The sequence below is a fragment of the Musca domestica genome, unplaced genomic scaffold, assembly GCF_030504385.1.
Source record: "Musca domestica strain aabys unplaced genomic scaffold, Musca_domestica.polishedcontigs.V.1.1 17, whole genome shotgun sequence".
NCBI lineage: Eukaryota > Metazoa > Arthropoda > Insecta > Diptera > Muscidae > Musca > Musca domestica.
In genome coordinates this window covers 10,165,754-10,183,570 of record NW_026712230.1, presented here as the reverse complement: position 1 = coordinate 10,183,570, position 17,817 = coordinate 10,165,754, and the positions used below count along the sequence as shown (strand labels likewise).

At 36.7% G+C, this 17,817-nt stretch overlaps 1 protein-coding gene across 2 annotated transcripts in view; it reads right to left on the bottom strand.

Annotated features, from left to right (window-relative positions):
• Nucleotides 1-17,817, bottom strand: part of LOC131801635 (putative phosphatidate phosphatase) — a 147,582-nt gene that overhangs the window by 6,486 nt on the left and 123,279 nt on the right. Inside the window, exons 4-7 of one of the 2 annotated variants that reach the window (XM_059120493.1) lie at nt 13,661-13,879; nt 1,333-1,512; nt 1,093-1,269; nt 661-811 (exon numbers count right to left, since the gene is read on the bottom strand). In XM_059120493.1, coding sequence (XP_058976476.1) covers nt 740-811; nt 1,093-1,269; nt 1,333-1,512; nt 13,661-13,879 — 648 coding nt within the window. In that variant the 3' untranslated portion in view covers nt 661-739. Of the gene's footprint in view, nt 1-660; nt 812-1,092; nt 1,270-1,332; nt 1,513-13,660; nt 13,880-17,817 lie in introns of those variants that run through there. The other variant, XM_059120492.1, reaches the window with a different exon arrangement.

The window sequence follows — 17,817 nt, the reverse complement described above, 5'->3', positions numbered from 1 at the left end:
TTTTGTTCGACTTTATGCTACCAGATCGTTGCCGATTATCTGTGTGTATCGCTGACCATTCGATTTGAATGCCTGTGCCGCTGCCTGTCTTTCTGTTTGTCTGTTTGTTTAGCTTTTGCGGATTGTTTTGCAAAGTGGAGGAGAGAAAACTCTCTGTGTAATGCAAAGTGATTGAATTGTATTGAAGTGAATTTTCCGCAGCAACATTGTTGCCCAGCGGACGATGACAATCATTTTTCCAATTCAATTAATTTGATTTGCGATCGAATGAAAATTACATGGCGCCAATAATGGGAAGTGAATGAATGGCTGTAAAACGAAAATATTTTCCCAACCGAAAATCGGACATTGGAAAATTTAAGAAATTTCTTGAACAGAAAAATGTGTTTCCATAGCATATAGCAATACAAGAAGGGGGGTTTTGAGGGCCTGTTGTCCGGCGGCTCTGGAGTATTAACGACTTTTGATGGGGTTTGAATGCTACCTGTTATGCAGCTCTAACGTTAAAACGATGTTAGATGGGTTTTCCATGCCAAGACAATCTTTTGAGGCCCTTTGCTCAGAAATGGCCTGGCAATCCTTCTCAAGTTATAAGTCCTTCACAACCTAGTCAAATGTATATTCCTGTTCCCCTTGATCCCCTAAATAAACACTTAAATGTTTACAATTTTTTAAGCTTTATTAAATTAAGTGCTTTTTTGAAGAGAACTTTCTTCTTTGAAGAATAAATCATTTTCTTTCAATTCTTTTTAGTATGAACCGGGGGCCAAACGGTATTCCAATTAAACCAATTTTCCGGCACCAAGAAAGTCTAAAAAATGAAGGGTGGAATAGAAAACAGTGAGATCAACATCAAGTTTCGAAACTAAGAAGCTAAGCTTAATGACAGTGGACACGCGACAACAAAAAAGTCAACACAAGTCATGGCTATAAAAGACAAGGTTAATTTAAAATAGACAGGGTCATAATTAAACAACTAAAAGTGCTCAAGAGGCGGAAACTAAGAAAGCTGGGCATGCATGAAAACGTATCCATTGTTCAAATAAAAGCTCAAAAATAAATACATATTTGCAAAAGAATCCTCGAACTTACCACCACAATGGCAACAATTGATCCAATCAATGAACCACCCAAAACATCAGACCAGTGATGTTTGTAGTCGGAAACACGGCTCAAGGCGGTGTACCAGGCCAACATGATGCCGATAAATTGCAGAAAGTGACGCATCAGTTTGGAGCCACGCCATGTCATGCGGCACTGCAGATAAATCTGAATAGAAAAACAAACAAATGTATTTTAAATTATCTTTTCGCGGTTCAATTTCCAACTTACCGCCAAGTAAACCATGCCATAGAAGGTAAAACTCGAATGTCCACTGGGAAACGATAGGGAAACTTCTTTTAACATACGTTCGGAGGAACCAACACCAGCACAATGGAAATTTGTTATATATTTGCCTTGATTTATGGCATCGGCGCATGTAGTGCCATCAGCCATGATAGGCTGGCAGACCTAAAAAAGAAAAGACATTAATTAAAAACAAGTTATATATATGTAGGCTATACGAAGGCCTGGACCTGCAGGGACAATTTTCTGTCACAGGCTGTAGCATCCATTACGAACTTCAAATACCACATCTCAAACAATTTCGGTGGGTATTGTACCTAAACTCGTCAAAATACCGAATATAGGGAGGTACTGATATATGGGGCCTATACGAAGACCTGGACCCGCACAGACAGTTTTCTGTCACAGACTGTAGTTCCCATAACGAACTTCAAACACCAATTTTGAAACAATTCCGGTGAATAATGTCGCTAAAATCATCAAAATACTGAATATTGGTAGGTACCGTTATATGAGGGCTATACGAAGACGTAAACCTGCACAGACAATTTTCTGTCATAGGCTGTAATATCCATTACGAACTTCAAATACCAAATATAAAACAATTCCGGTTAATAATGTCGCTAAAATAAAAAAAATACCGAATATCGGGAGGTCAGTCTGTCATAGACTGAAGTATCCATAACGAACTTCAAAAACCAAAATTTAAACATTTCCAGTGAATAATGTCGCTTAAATCACAAAAAAAAAAAAAAAAAAAAAAAAACAAAACGAAAATAGGGAGGTACCATTATATGGGGGCTATACCAAAACGTCGACCTACATGGCCCATTTTCAATACCAAAAGTCCGGTTGGAAAAATATTTTATTCACTTACTTCATTTCGTTCGGAAGCTAGAGTTTTTTCCAAAGACGAACAAACGCTCTCCGCTCGTATTAATCGACCGTGACATCAGAATAAATGCCGAATATTAACGCGAAAATATTCTGGAGGGTGTATAAGGTCATGGGCACGCAAACATTTGGCCGCAGAAATTGGACATTCCAACAATCGCACTCGGCACGCGCTGCCTAAGAATGGTTACAAAATGAGGTTCCTCGCTTCATTTCCAGCGCACACTGGCCACCGAAATCTCCGGATACCAATCCGTTGGACTATTATGTCTGGATTATTTTGGAAAGCAAGGTTGGCACTAAAAAAATACCAAAGTGTCGATCACTTCAAGCAAGCGCTTCGTCGGGAATGGGCCAAAATACCACAGAGCAACATTCGAGCAGCGTGTGGACGGTCTCATTGACCGTTTGAAGGCCATAATTCGTGCCAAAGGTGACCAATTCGAACAAATCTAAACTTATTCTAATATTTGATGCTATTTTCGACATTTTTTGCTTTCATTTAATAAAATTTAAAAGAAAATGTAAAAATTATGGTGTTTGACTTTGTTGCAGGTTTTTTTATCTTACCCTGTAGACCTTTATTCCAAATTGAAGACTTCCAATTCTATCCATTTCAAATTTTAGACACTAACACTAACCCTAAAACCAAAATTTTCGATCACTATCCCCTCACCCATTACAAAATTTAGTACCATTTAGTACTTTTCGTGTACTTGCAGGGTGCATTTCGAAAAACACATTCTTTTTGGGGAAGTATATTTCTATTTTTCGCAACATTTTTGTCATTTCTCTCAAGACATAATTAAATACCAACCTATTGTTATTTTAACAGCAACACTTCGTACCGAACGAAAATTCATATCCGATTTAGTATTGAATATAGTTTCAATTCAAAACAAAAACAAATTGTGGGATGGATAACCAACCACCCAAGTAGCTCATACACATATGAGACTCCAATTGAAACTAATCCTGCCAGAGAAACAAAACGAATCGCATTTCATGTTAACACACAAAATAAAAATCAAAACAACGAAAGTATTTATGGACCTAATCACCGAATAAATGCCCACGAATACAATTCAAATAGACAGGAAATTTTGAAAGAAATTCCAGCCACCGGCCACAATTGCAGATTTCGATCAAATTGCATGGCATGAATACTCTCTCACACGCACACACATGGACCGGTGTGAACATACTCCGAAATAAATCTCAATAATGAATTTGTAAAAATCACAACCAATTTATGGCGACCGAAAAGAAACAAAATCACACCATTTTTCGAAGAATTGCAGCACACAAAAGATTTTTGCCAAAAGCGGCTTACCGCAAGATTAAAACTGGCCGCTTACAAAAAAGAAAAAAACAAAACACCAAAACTCAAATAGTGTGAAAATGTAAACCGAATTCTGCAACATAGTTTCAACTTGTGTGCAGCCATGTTCGGCAGGCACACGTAAAGACCAAAGAATCAAAACGAAAACATGGAGGAAATGTGGCCATTTACATATGTGTTACACATGTCGTGTTTAACATTTGAATGTGTGTTGCTGAGGTTGTTTTTTTGGTTTTCTATTTCGCAAAACTTCGATGCGAATTGAAACAATTTTGCATAAATGTTAACAATGTTAGGCAGTAGGAGATTAGATGGCAATAAGGTATGATAAGTGTTGGTAACTGAACGAAATCGGGATAGGGGTTGATTTGACATTAGAGGACCCTCAAGTGAGTTATTCTATGCCACTGAAGAGATCCCACAGTTTTAAGAACACATCTTCTTGGGACATTTTATATACAACATTTTTTTTTTTTTGAAATTTAGCGCTATAGCGATGCGAAAAGTACTAAATAGTACAAAATATTGGACCATGGGCTGAACGGGTAAAGCTTTCAAAATCTTAGGAAAGCTTTGACGAGGACCATTCATGGTGAGTAAATGTTTTCTAACGCATTCCTATAAAAAGTGTACGACAAGTATAAAATAGTATGGAGTATTGTGTCATGTGATGTATTGGAAGAACAACTGAAACTGAAATCTGCACAACTGACATATGATAACGCCAGAATTTTGAAAATTAGTACTATATAGATACGAAACATACTAAATAGTATCAAATAATGTATCATTTGCTATAAATGCCGCTTTAATAAATTCCGATAAAATACCGAATATTGAGTGAACCAATATAAGTAATTTCCTGCATTGCAAGTACCAAATTTGGATCTCTGCAAGGATGTTTCTTATATTTGCCGCCAATTTACAGCAAACTCGGTTTAAAATTGTAACGAAAACACGCAAAAAAAACCTTAAATCGGCCGGTGCCCTTACATGGGGCTAAACGTGGGCCAATGCTCCATTTTCAACACCAACACAAAATTGAAATTTTGAACACCTACTTCAAAGCGACTTGATCGAAAGTAGCGTGCAGTGGCCGAAAAATGGCTCGTGAGTTGAGCCATTTCTCAAAATTCCATTCGGCAAATATGGAAAAATAGGCTCGGAGTAAAGCCATCGAAATTCCAAAATTGCAAGAACTTACACCGCAACAGAAAGAAAATAGTTTCAAAGTGCAAAAGAGTTTCTTCGCTTTGCCGAATGTGATGAACTGTCGTAATTGGTTTTCTCCGATGAGAAAACATTCGATGTCCAGCAGTTTGTAAACAAACAAAATGATCGTGTTTACTTGCAAAAGAGGTCAGCTGAAAAAGCGCTGGCCATGGTGGGCTGCCATAACAAGAATAGTTACAAAATGAGGTTCCTCACTTCATTTCCAGCGCATAATGAACACCAAAATCTCCGGATACCAATCCGTTGGAATATTGTGTCTGGTGTCGATCACCTCATGCATGCGCTTCGCTGGAAATGGGCGAAAATACCGCAGAGCAACATAAGGACAGCGTGTGACTGGCCGTTTGAAGGCCATAATTCGTGATAATATGATAATGTGACCAATTCGAACAAATCTAAACTTATTATAAATAATTTGATGCTATTTCCGACATTTTTGCTTCCATTCAATAACATTTAAAAAAATGTAAAAATTATGGCGTTTGACTTTGTTGCGGTTTTTTTAATCTCACACTGTAGAATCTTTGGCAACGTTATTTACCCAAAAACAAGTCACCAAAGGGGTGGTTTTATCCCTTTTCAAGAAATTGTTAATAACTCTATTTAAACGGGGTCTTACAAGTCAAAACATTTCCCTTTTTTTGGGTTAAAGTCGTACTTTAATCACCTTCTGCAAAAATCTTCTACAACCCGTCACTGTAGGATATCATATCAAAGGAAAAAAATATTCTTCATAAAATTTAACTACAAGTTACCAATGAAGTAAATGTCTATTTCCATTATCAAGAAAAATTTTCCCCAAAAATGAAAATATTTCCTAATTCAATTCAATTTAATCTTTTGAGTTTATGCATGAAAGTAACATGAAACTTCGAATTAGACAAAAAGTATCAAACGAAGAAGAAATATTATACGCCATATCTAGCTAGATATAAGGGATTTTTCAAAAAAAAAATCGTCGAAAAATACAACTTAAATGACACCCGTTATATGAGGGATATACGGAGACCTAAAATATTAACTTTTTATAGGATGTAGTATCGATTCGGAGCTTCAAATACGAAACAATTCCCTTGAATATTGTCGCTAATATCATCCAATTTGAAACAATTCCGTTGAATAAAGTTACTAATATCATCAAAATACCGGATAAAGGGAGTTACCGTTATATGTGAGCTATACGAAGACGTGGACCTGCATAGACCTGCACTTTGTGGATTTTCAGAAATTTTCATTGTCAAATGTGGCTAATATCATGAAAATACCGAATATAGGGAGGTACCGGGGGCTATACCAAAACGTGGACCTATATAGGAAATTCTCTTCCAGGAAGTAATGTACTCAGAAGGAAAATGTGGCTAAGATCAAAATACCAAATATCGGAAGGTACCGTTATGTGGGGGGTAATGATATCGTGGACCTATATACACAATTCTCATACAGGCGGTAAAGTACCCACTAAGAACTCCATGTGTAGAATTTCAGACAAATCCATTGAAAAATGCGCCTAAAATCCTCAAAATACGAATATCAGGGGGTACCGTTATATGGGGACAATACGATATCGTGGACCGATATAGCCCATCTTCGAAACAAAAGACTGAGATAAAAGACTAATCTGTACAAAATGTTAGCTTCCTCTATTAACTCGTTTGACTCTAGCGTGATTACAACAGATCAAAATATATTTGAATATTTCAAATTTGGTACAGGGTTGCCCATATTCGACGGGCCCATGACTCTTTGGGCCCATTCCAATCGACGAGGCTTGTCCGCAGGCAACATTCTTTGCGTCAATTGAATTTTGTACGGGAACAAATGCAAATCAATGCGAATAATCCCTTGTAAAGTGGACCGAGCCATGCCCAACTGCTGAGAACGGCGTTTTTGGGATGTTCTTGGGGACCTCTCAACACTGGCTCGTACGGCAGCGATATTCTCGGCCGATCGCCTTGGTCGACTTTTATATGGCCTCTTCGGATTAGAAAGAGCCTTACCAGTCGAAAATTTTTCGTATAAACGCTTAATGGTGTTCTTAGAAGGCGCACTTCTCACATTTTTTAATGTTTTAAAAGCACGTTGAGTCGAATATGGGCAATTGACTTCTTCTGTTGAATGTAAATTTCAAATATTTCGCGTGGCGTGTATTGGTTCATGGTAAAAATCTGCTTGGACTGACGCTTCAAACGCGGTATGTCATTAAGCGATGTGACATCTCTGTCAAAAGCTATGGCGTTGCCAGATGGGTCCGTCGAATATAGGCAACCCTGTATATGGAGGTTGAAATGGGTACTTCCACCTATGACAGAAAATTATTCATACAGGTCTACATCTTTGTGTAGCCCCCATATAACGGTACCTTCCGATAGTCAGTATTTTAAGGATTTTAATTACGTTTTTCAACAGAATTGTCTCAAAGTTAGTACTTGGAGTTCATAATAGGCGCCACCTTCTCTGCAGATACTTGGCTATAGAGGTGCACGTTTTTGTATAGGACCCGTATAACTGTACCTCCAGATATTCAGTATTTTGTCTTACACTTTTTAATGGAATTGTTTCAAATTTGGTATTTGTACTTTATAAAAATGGGTATACAGGTCCATATTTTCGTATAAGCCCCATATAACGGAACCTTTCAATATCCGATATCTGGATGATTTAAGCTACATTTTCAACAAAAATTTCTTAAACTTGATTGCCGACATTCGATTTTTATACCCTCCACCATACTATGGAGGGTATATTAATTTTGTCATTCCGTTTGTAACTCCTCGAAATACTCATGTCAGACCCAACAAAGTATATATATTCTTGACCAGCGTAAAATTCTAAGACGATTTAGCCATGTCCGTCTGTGTGTCTGTCTGTCTGTCTGTTGTAATCTGTCTGTTGTAATCAGAAGGCTAAAATTTTGCACACATGTATATTTTGCCAGTAGGCAGGTTAAGTTCGTAAATTGGCCATGTAGGTCTAAGTTATCATATAGCGCCCATATAACGGTACCTCCCGATATTCGGTATTTTGATGATTTTAGCGACATTATTCACCGGAATTGTTTCAAATTTGGCATATGAAGTTCGTAATGGATACTACAGCCTAAAACAGAAAATAATCTGTGTAGGTCCATGTCTTCGTATAGCCCCTATATAACGGTACCCCCCGATATTCGGAATTTGGATGATTTTAGCGACATTATTTAACGGGATCGTTCCAAATTTTGTATTTGAAGTTCGTAATAGACACTGCGGCATAAAACAGAAAATGGGCCATGTAGGTCCACGTCTTCGTATAGCCCCCATATACCGTACCCCCGATATTCGGTATTTTGATGATTTTAGCGACATTATTTACCGGAATCGTTTCAAAGTTGGCATTTGAAGTTCGTAATAGATGCTGCAGCATAAAATAGAAAATGGGCCATGTAGATCCACATCTTCGTATAGCCCCCATATACCGTACCCCCCGATATTCGGTATTTTGATGATTTTAGCGACATTATTTACCGGGATTGTCTCAAATTTCGCATGTGAAGTTCTTAATGGATACTTCAGCCCATGCCAGAAAATTGTCTGTGCAGGTCCACGTCTTTATATAGAGCCCATATAACGGTAGCCCCTATATTCGGTGTTTCGATGATTTTAGCTACATTATAAACAGATTTTTCTTCAAGTTTCGCATTAAAATATTGTAATAACTTATGACAAAAATTGCTTATGCAGGTCCACGTCGTCGTATAAGCATTCGGTATTTTAAGATTTTAACAGAATTTTTAACGGATTTTTTTGTTTTTTTGGAAATTGCCAAATTTGTATCAAATGGTGGAGGGTATTAAAAGTTCGGCCCGGCCGAACTTACAGCTTTTTTACTTGTTAGATTTAAGTTTAAGATATTTTTGTTGAAAACTTAGCTTAAATCATCCAGATATCGAATACCTTAGGTTTCTGTGCTGACGTATCTTATCACTTTGTTCTAAGTTTTTTTACTTCCTATTTCATAGGATTAACCCATTATTTTTAAACTACTTGTAATGCAGGAGAAGATTTGTTTACATTACTTTTAACTGGATAATTCAAAGTTTTTGATGGACTATATACCCATTCAATAGTAACAGAAATTTAGTCCATACGGACTTAGAGACCATGACAATATACTTTTTGCAAGGTCTTCTCAGAAATATACGACCTTTCAAATGTCTTTTATACAGCATTTTGTGTTCGCAAGATTAAACCTTGCAGATGTCTCCGGTACTTTAGACAACCTCCCTGAACTGAATTATCCAATTTAACCGCAGAACTAAGTGTCTATAGAAAATTTCCTAAAATCCTAATTCCCCTCCACTTTCATGTTGGTACCTCCTATCTATGCCTAATGAAAATATGTACATTTTAATTATCGGTTAAAGGAAACAGTAGCATTGCACAATTCCCCCCAAAAAAAATACCACCAAATTGTTGCCGGCTAATGAATGCAAATGGAAAGAAAATTATCTCTTTTGTGGGGGTGGGGGTAAAGGCAGGGGACCACCAATGCCATGAATTCTGGTACTAGCCTTTGTTCACTTAACTTGCCTGCCGTCCATATATCCTAGTGTCTAAATGCCGATAGGCAGGCAACCAGGCAGCATGCTGCCATGGGCCACAAAAAATTGCCAAGAGAAACAAAAAACTAACACCTGCTGATTTTCAAACGTTTACTCAATCCAACAGCGAGAGCTGCGAATAGCACCACTGCCACCTCCAAAAGATTTATTCCTAACAATTTCGGTGCGATTATTTACATAATTTAGCATTAAATTACTGGCCATTGGCGTAATGCATTTCTGCGAATGTGAATTGATTGTCGCACATATGTATATACGAGTATATATTTGTTTTTTTTTTCCTCAATTTGGGAAATTTTATATTTCAATTTAATAAATCTAACAAAAGGAGAAACAACAACACTTTGCAAGATTTTCTTGTTGAAATGTCACCACCGATTGAGAGACGGGTGCGCCGGTGTTCTTGTCAGGTGAATTATTTACAATAATCACACAAATATTTAAATTTATAATTATTCGGTAATGGCGGATTTCTTATTTAAATGGACTCGCTCGCTTACCGCATTACGCTAATCTCGCTCTGGCGGACAATTATTTGCACAAAACCGACTGTCAATCAACTGGCCCAAATCGACAATTGAACATGGCTAACATTTAAAATAAAATTCAATAAATCTATCAGATTGCAGCAGCGGCAGCAGCAGTTTTTTTTGTCTGGTGTAATGGACAAAAATATTTTAAAGTTTCGAATTTATTATGCAAAAACAACATTAAATTATTTAACATTTACATGGCAAGTGTTTTAAGATTTGGATTTTTTTCGATATGGACAAGGGAGGAGTGGAAGTGGTACGAGTATGATGTTGTTTAACGGAAGTTTTAATGGAGAAATATTTGTTTCTAATACTTAGAAATCAATGAAATTGGAATAAATTCAAATGAATTGAAGATCATAGAATCCATCCTCCTCCTTAGATAATCTTCAAATTTATAAGGTTCGGAAATGCCTACTATTCTGTACATAGAAGCCCTATAGAATGATTCCTGAGACTACTCAGCAAAACTTCTTATTACCAAATAATCAGTTTTCTAACCAATTTTTGGTAATCACAACTACTTACAGACGTGTAATAAGGCTGTTTTTTTTAAATCGTGCTAAAAGCGTACCAAAGGACCAAAATGTACTAAAAATTTAATACTTTGTATTGTGCAAACGGATTAAGCTAAAGTTCTGAAATTTGAAATGAGAGTTACTGATGGAGTGCAGGATAGATGTACCAGCGGATCTATGGAAATTTGAATTTAAAGTTTACGAGAAGTTCTAAATTTAGAACATTTGGTACTAAACTTCTAAAATGGTACCATTTGGTATTATTTGAACTGATTGATATATGAAAATGGTTTTGAAAATTTTGTGTGCGAACTGTACTAAATGGTACTAAAATTTGGAACAATTTGCTCCGGAGTGCACTGATGAGGTTGGCATTTTGAAATTTGCTATTGGGGTCCCGCTTCGTAGTAGGTTTGTGATAAAAATGGGGTTTTGTGTGTTACCACCACACACCCTTTAGTATTTTTGTACACAGATACCATCAGCAATTTAAATATCAAATTTCAAAATTTTATATCCATCCCTTCATTCAATATCAAAAATAGTACCATTCAGTACTTTTCTACAATTGTGTATTGGGTGAACAAATAATGCTTAAAATCTGAAGTTTGGTATTGGGGTCACATGTGTAGCCTGGACATATGAAGGTGGCTTCGGAAATGTATATTATAATGGTATGAAAAGTACTGAATGGTGCTATTTTTGGTATAGGAATGAGGGATAGGGATAAGTAAATTTGATAAATAGATTACTGATGGTATCTTTGTTTGAAATTTCGTGGTGGTTGCGTCCTATATTTGTACGAAAGGTACTACATGATACTAAATTTAGTATTGTGTAAAGGGATAGGGCTGGAATCTTCAAATTTGATATTGAAGTCCCTTTCTGTATCTGAAATTGAGATATGGAGGTGGTTCCGGAAATGTGTACTATAATAGTACGAAAAGTACTGAATGGTCCTATTTTTGGTATTGAATGAAGGGATGGATATAAAATTCTAAAATTTGATATTTATATTACTGGGGGCCTCTGTGTTTGAGATTTGGCGGTGGTTTTGAAATACGTCCTATATTTGTACAAAAGTACTAAACGGTTCTAAATTTTGTATTGTGTGAAGGGATAGGGCTGGAGTCTACCAAATTGATATTGAAGTCCCTTTTTATATCTGGAAGTGAGATATGGAGATATGAGGTTGTGTACTAAATTGTACGAAAAGTACTGAATGGGACTTTTTTTGATATTGAATGAAGGGATGGATATAAAATTCTGAAATTTGATATTTAAATTGCTGGTGACATCTGTGTTTGAGATTTGGCGGTGGTTTTGAAATGCGTCCTATATTTGCAAAAAATACTAAATGGTACTAAATCTCGTGGGTGGGTAGAGTAAGAATCTTCAAACTTGATATGGAGGTCCCTTTTGGTATCTGGAATTGAGATATGGAGGTGGTTTTGGAAATGTTTAATAAAATTATATGAAAAGTACTAAATAGTACTAAATGAGGTATTGGGTTAAGTAATATAGATGATATATTGTCTCTGGATGCCTGTTAGTACCTGGAGATATAAGATATGGATGTAGTTTTGGAAATTTGTTCAATAATTGTTCGAAAAGTACTAAGTGGGACTAAATTAGGTATTGGTTGAAGGAATTGGTATCTGAAATTTGATATCGAAGTCTCCATTAGATCTGGGATAAGAGAAGGAGCTTGTTTTGGATATGTATACTACAATTGCATCGCTTTAGCTCGCCTAGAGAGGATCGCTTAAGGTCGCCCAAAGTGGATCGCTACAGCTATCCTAAAGAGGATCGGTTCAGCTATATGCTATACCTATAGGAGATCGCTTCTCAATGGGAATTTAGCTCGCCTATAGACAATCGATTCAATTCGTATTGGAGTCTTGCTTATAGAGATAGAGCGAGTCTCCAGCCTGCCAATGGAGAATCGACTCGCTCCGGCTCGCCTATAGAGATTCCCTTCTGCGCGCAACTTCCAACTCTGCTTCCCTTTGGCTTTGCTTTGAGACTTTCCCTTGTAACATATCTCTAAGATTATTTATTTCGTTGCCTGGTGTTATAATCTTGACCTTGAAAGAGTAATCTTTTCTTCAAATTATTATTGCTGCGTAATTTGAAGGACTCATTAAAAATTTGTGGCAATAAATGAAGCACTCTGAAATAATGGAACATGTGCAAAAGTCTCATTCTGATACTTTGTCACCGAAAACGAAAAAAATCCAACTCTAATTAGGGGTAAAAGCACTCATAAAAATAAGAACGAAAAACGATCTTCACTACGAAAGGGGGAATACCATCAGTCAGTCTGGTAGTCAGTCACTTATGTTCTTGACGCAACAAATGTTGGGAGAATTTTTGAAGAGTCTCGTAACCCTTCTTTATCCACAGCAAAAAAAAGAACGGGGAGTGCAAACAGAAGAAAGTGGAATAACCAAAAAACAAACGAATGAAAACAAAAACAGCTGGCGTCTGAATAAATAGACACAATGGGAATTCCTCCCCCTATTCCCTGAGTATGCGGCAGGGTAATCAACTTGAAAACAAACAATGCCAGTAACAACAAAAAAATAAATTAAATTACTTGCAGCGACCAACAAGTGTGGAACATTGTATCAGAAACTCCATTGCCTTGGAATTTCTGGGTCATAAAATTCAATTTTGTGTGAGTGTGTTTTTTCGATTTTCCAATGTTACACAATGTCTCTATTTTTATTGATGGAATTTTGAATTTTTGGTTAGCCATCAAACCATTTGATGGCCTAGACTATTACATGCGACATTTCCAAAACATTAGCTGGAGAACTTAAAATACAATCTATAAACTTCATGTAACCACATTGGAAAATGGAAATGTGTGCTTTGATGTGTGTGTGTTTCGGAATTCCCCTTCGCTCCCCGCCAACATAAAGTTAAATTTTTCTATTCTTGTATTTTAACACATCCATAAAAAGTTCTATTAAACTTCATTGTCGAATGTGGCCATTAGTCTGTAGAGCAGCTAAATCTGTTTGACATGTGTTACGGGGTTGGTAACATTTTTTTTTTTTTGAAGGGGATCCGCTTAATTTAAGTGGCTATTACAGTACTTTGTTTTGAAGTGGATAACAGACATGACCCAATGTGAAATATTTCATGTCTATTTTCTGAGATGGGAATGGGAAGTTTTTTCACTTACCGCAAAGAAATGTGGCCTCAAACGCCCAATCGAGTACTTGGCAATATCTGTCGTCAATTGGCCAACACCAGCTCCAAAGCCAAAGACTCCGATTTTCTTGTAGCACTGGACCAGCCATTCGGGTATTTCATAGTCCATAAAAACGTAACGTCTGCCAGTGTTATTGCCATTTGAGATTTTCTCTTGATGACGCGACTGGATTATTTCCACAATAATAATCTGAAAATAAATAGAAGTGTGAATTAAAAATAAATTAAAAAATAAAAAATTGAGACTATTTTAGGCCATTCCAAAAATCATATCAAGAACATTTTGGCAAAAATCGAACTAAAAATAATTTTGAATTAAAACTAATTTGGAATGATACTACATGTACGGTGAGCAACAAGTGTAAAATCGGATTAAGATGTATAACGAAGCTATATAAAAATCTGAACCGATCTCGATAAAATTCGGCAGAGGTATTTTCGAGCATTATGTGATGCACGGTATCAAATATAATTGTTGTGGAGTGCATATTACGCCATGTGAGGGACTTTAACACCACATCGGATGAAATCGAAACCAAAGTTTGAATTCCATTTGAGCTGATATTAGTCATTTGGTGCACAAAAAACATGAAAACGGATAAAGATATATATATGGAAGCTACATCCAAATCTGATCCGATCTGGGCAAAACTTGAAAAACTTATTTATGAGTTGTATCTGATATCTGGTATTAAAGATTATTGTTGTGAAGTGCATATTACTCATATGAGGGACTTAAAACCCCAAATCGGAAGAAACATATACATAATATACATAACCGATTTTCACCAAATTTGAAGAACTTATTTCTGGGATGAATTTAGTTGGAATCTCCAAAATTCAGTCCATTTGGGCTGATATTAGCAATTTGGTGCATAAAAAATCTGATATCGGATAAAGATATATATGGAAGCTATATTCTAATCCGAAGCGATCTCAATAAAATTTGACAGAGGTATTTTTGAGCTCTGTAAGTTATCTGGTACCAAATATCATTCTTGTGGAGTGCTTATTACGAGGGACTTAAAATCCCAAACCGGATGAAACATAATGTATTAGAAGTAAATACTAAACACTAAATTCAGTTGGATGTGCCGAAATTCAGGATTTTTGGTCTGATATTTGCCATGCACAATTAACCCGGCGGAATCGGCGGAAGATATGTATGGGAGCTATATCCGAATTTCAAAAGGCTACGTCCTTGGGCCAAAAAAATATTGTTTGTAAAATTTCATCTCACTTGAATAATAAATGCGACCTGCACCTGGACTGACATACATTAATCGACTCAAAAATTGATTCTATGAAGATTCACAAAAGTAACTACGGGTTTATCTCGCTTCCTTCTCCATGTTACAAACAATATCACAATAAATGCGAAATCAACATCTGATTCCATACAGACTTAGTACATCTCAATATTTCTAGCAACACAAGATCTGTTATAAAGATGGTAGGGATCGGACCATTCCTTTTGGTACCTCCCCCACAAAGCGTTAAAGTTTTGAATAATCAAATCGATTATAAACATATTTCAGACATCCCATTATTTCAACTAACACAAGATCTGTGTGAAGATGGGATATACTGGTCCACTCCTTCTGGTACCTCCCCCAGAAAGGTTCAAAATTTTGAATACCCATGAAACTCTTAAAACGCGAAATTAACATCCCATTGCATTTAGAATTGATATATCTCAATATTTCCATCAACACTAAATCTGTTATAAAGATGGGAGAGATCGGGCCATTTCCTTTGGCACAGGGTTTCAGATTTTGAAAAACCAAACGCCAAACCAAACCAAACAAGATCTGTTGTAAAGATTATATATCTGCGAACCCCTACTGGTACCTCACCCGCAGAGGGTCTCAATTTTCAATACTTCTATTTGTCATAACTTGCGAAACAAGTCAGCGATTCTTTACAACTTGCTATGTTTAAATATTGCTCTTAAAATAAATAAATTTTCGATTTTTGTAGTTATGCCCATACCAATATTTTTATTTGTATTATATGGAGTATGAAAATGGAATACTTCGGTCGACTACATCTGGTACTTCTTGCACAGTTTTCCTTTTTCTAAAAAAATATCACATATATCATATAAAGTGAAGCAAGTAAGCATTATAGTCCAACCCTGACACGTCGCAATATTTATATCATATTTATTTAGGTCTGATACGAAATGGCACATTCCTTAGAAATCTACTACATAGAGGGTCAACAATTTTGATAATGATAACAGAAGTCAAAATATATTTAAATAATCGAACGTTGGCTAAGGATATACAGGGTGAGATGAAAAAGCTGCTGTCATTTCTAAGTCACTCGTCCGACAGCTGTTAAAATTATTCCACTTACACCTCATTATATTGTTTACAAGCGTACAAAAGCATTTTGGTGAGAATTTTCCACAAAAAAATAGTTATTCGTGATGGAATTCAAGCGTGATTTCTTTATATTTGGCTGGAAAACTACAAATGGCTTCCGTTAGAGAACTCCAGCATTTAAATGTAAATAAATCTTTTGTGTCTCGTACCATCGCTCGTTACCGTGATATTGGTAGCGTAGCCCGACATCAAGGAAGTGGACGAAAGAAAACAGCAACATCAGCAGAAATGGTTCGAAAAGTAAAGAGGCGACTTGAGCGAAACCCGCGTCGCAGTGGCCGAAAAATGGTTTGTGAGCTGAACATATCGCAATATTCCATTCGGCAAATATTGAAAAATGAGCTCGGGGTAAAGCCATTGAAATTCCAAAAAGTGCAAGAACTCCCATTGCAATAGAAAGAAAATAGACTAAAAAGAGCAAAGGGTTGCTTCGCTTGGCGGAAAGTGGTGAACTACCGATGAGAAAACATTCGATGTCCAGCAGTTTGCAAACCAAACAAAATGATCGTGCTTACTTGCCAAAGAAGTCAGCTGAAAATGTGCACCTTCGGTTGGTCATCAGAACTCAAGCAATGGCCATGGTGATGGTGTGGGCCGCGCTAACAGCCGATGGTCGCACTCCGCTCGTGTTAATCGATCGTGGTATCAGAATAAATGCCGAAATATTGTAGCGAAAATATTCTGCAGGGTGTATTCAAGCTTTGGGCTTGCAAATATTTTGGCCGCAGATCTTGGACATTCCAAAAGGACTCAACACGCGCCACCCAAGAATAGTTACAAAATGAGTTTCCTCGCTTCATTTCCAGCGCACAGTGGCCACCAAAATCTCCGGATACCAATCCGTTGGACTATTGTGTCTGGAGTATTTTGGAAAGCAAGGTTGGCACTACAAAAATATCAAAGTGTCGATCACCTCAATCAAGCGCTTTGCAGGGAATGGTCCAAATACCGCAGAGCAACATTCGGGCAGCGTGTGATGGTTTCATTGGCCGTTTGAAGGCCATAATTCGTCGCAAAGGTGATTAATTAGAATAAATCTAAACCTTATCTAAAATTTGATGATATTTCCGAGATTTTTTGTTTTCTGATACGTTTCAACTGTTTTTATACCCTCCACCAAAAAAAATTTGGTGGGTATATTAAGTTCGTCATTCCGTTTGTAACTCATCGAAATAATTATTTTAGACCCAACAAAGTATATATATTCTTGATCAGCGTAAAATTCTAAGACGATTTAGTCCTGTCCGTCCGTCTGTCCGTCCGTCTGTTGTAATCACGCTACAGTCTAAACGAATTAAGATAGGAAGCTAAAATTTTGCACAGATCTATCTTTTGTCTGCAGGCAGGTCAAGTTCGAAAATGGGGTATATCGGTCCACGATATCGTATAGCCCCCATATAACGTTACCCCGCGATATTCGATATTTTGATGATTTTAGCCACATTTTCCAATCGTATTGTCTGAAAATCCACACACGGAGTTCTTTGTGAGCACTTTACCCCTGAAACGGAATTGTCTATATAGGTCCATATATCGGTACTCCCCGGTATTTTGATGATTTTACCCACATTTTTCAACGGAATTGTCTGATAATCCATACAAAGAGTTCTTTGTGAGTACTTTACTCCTGAAAGAGAGTTGTTTGTATAGGTCCACGATATCGTATATCCGCCATATAACGGTACCCTCTGATATTAGGTATTTTGATGATTTCAGCCACATTTTTCAACGGAATTGT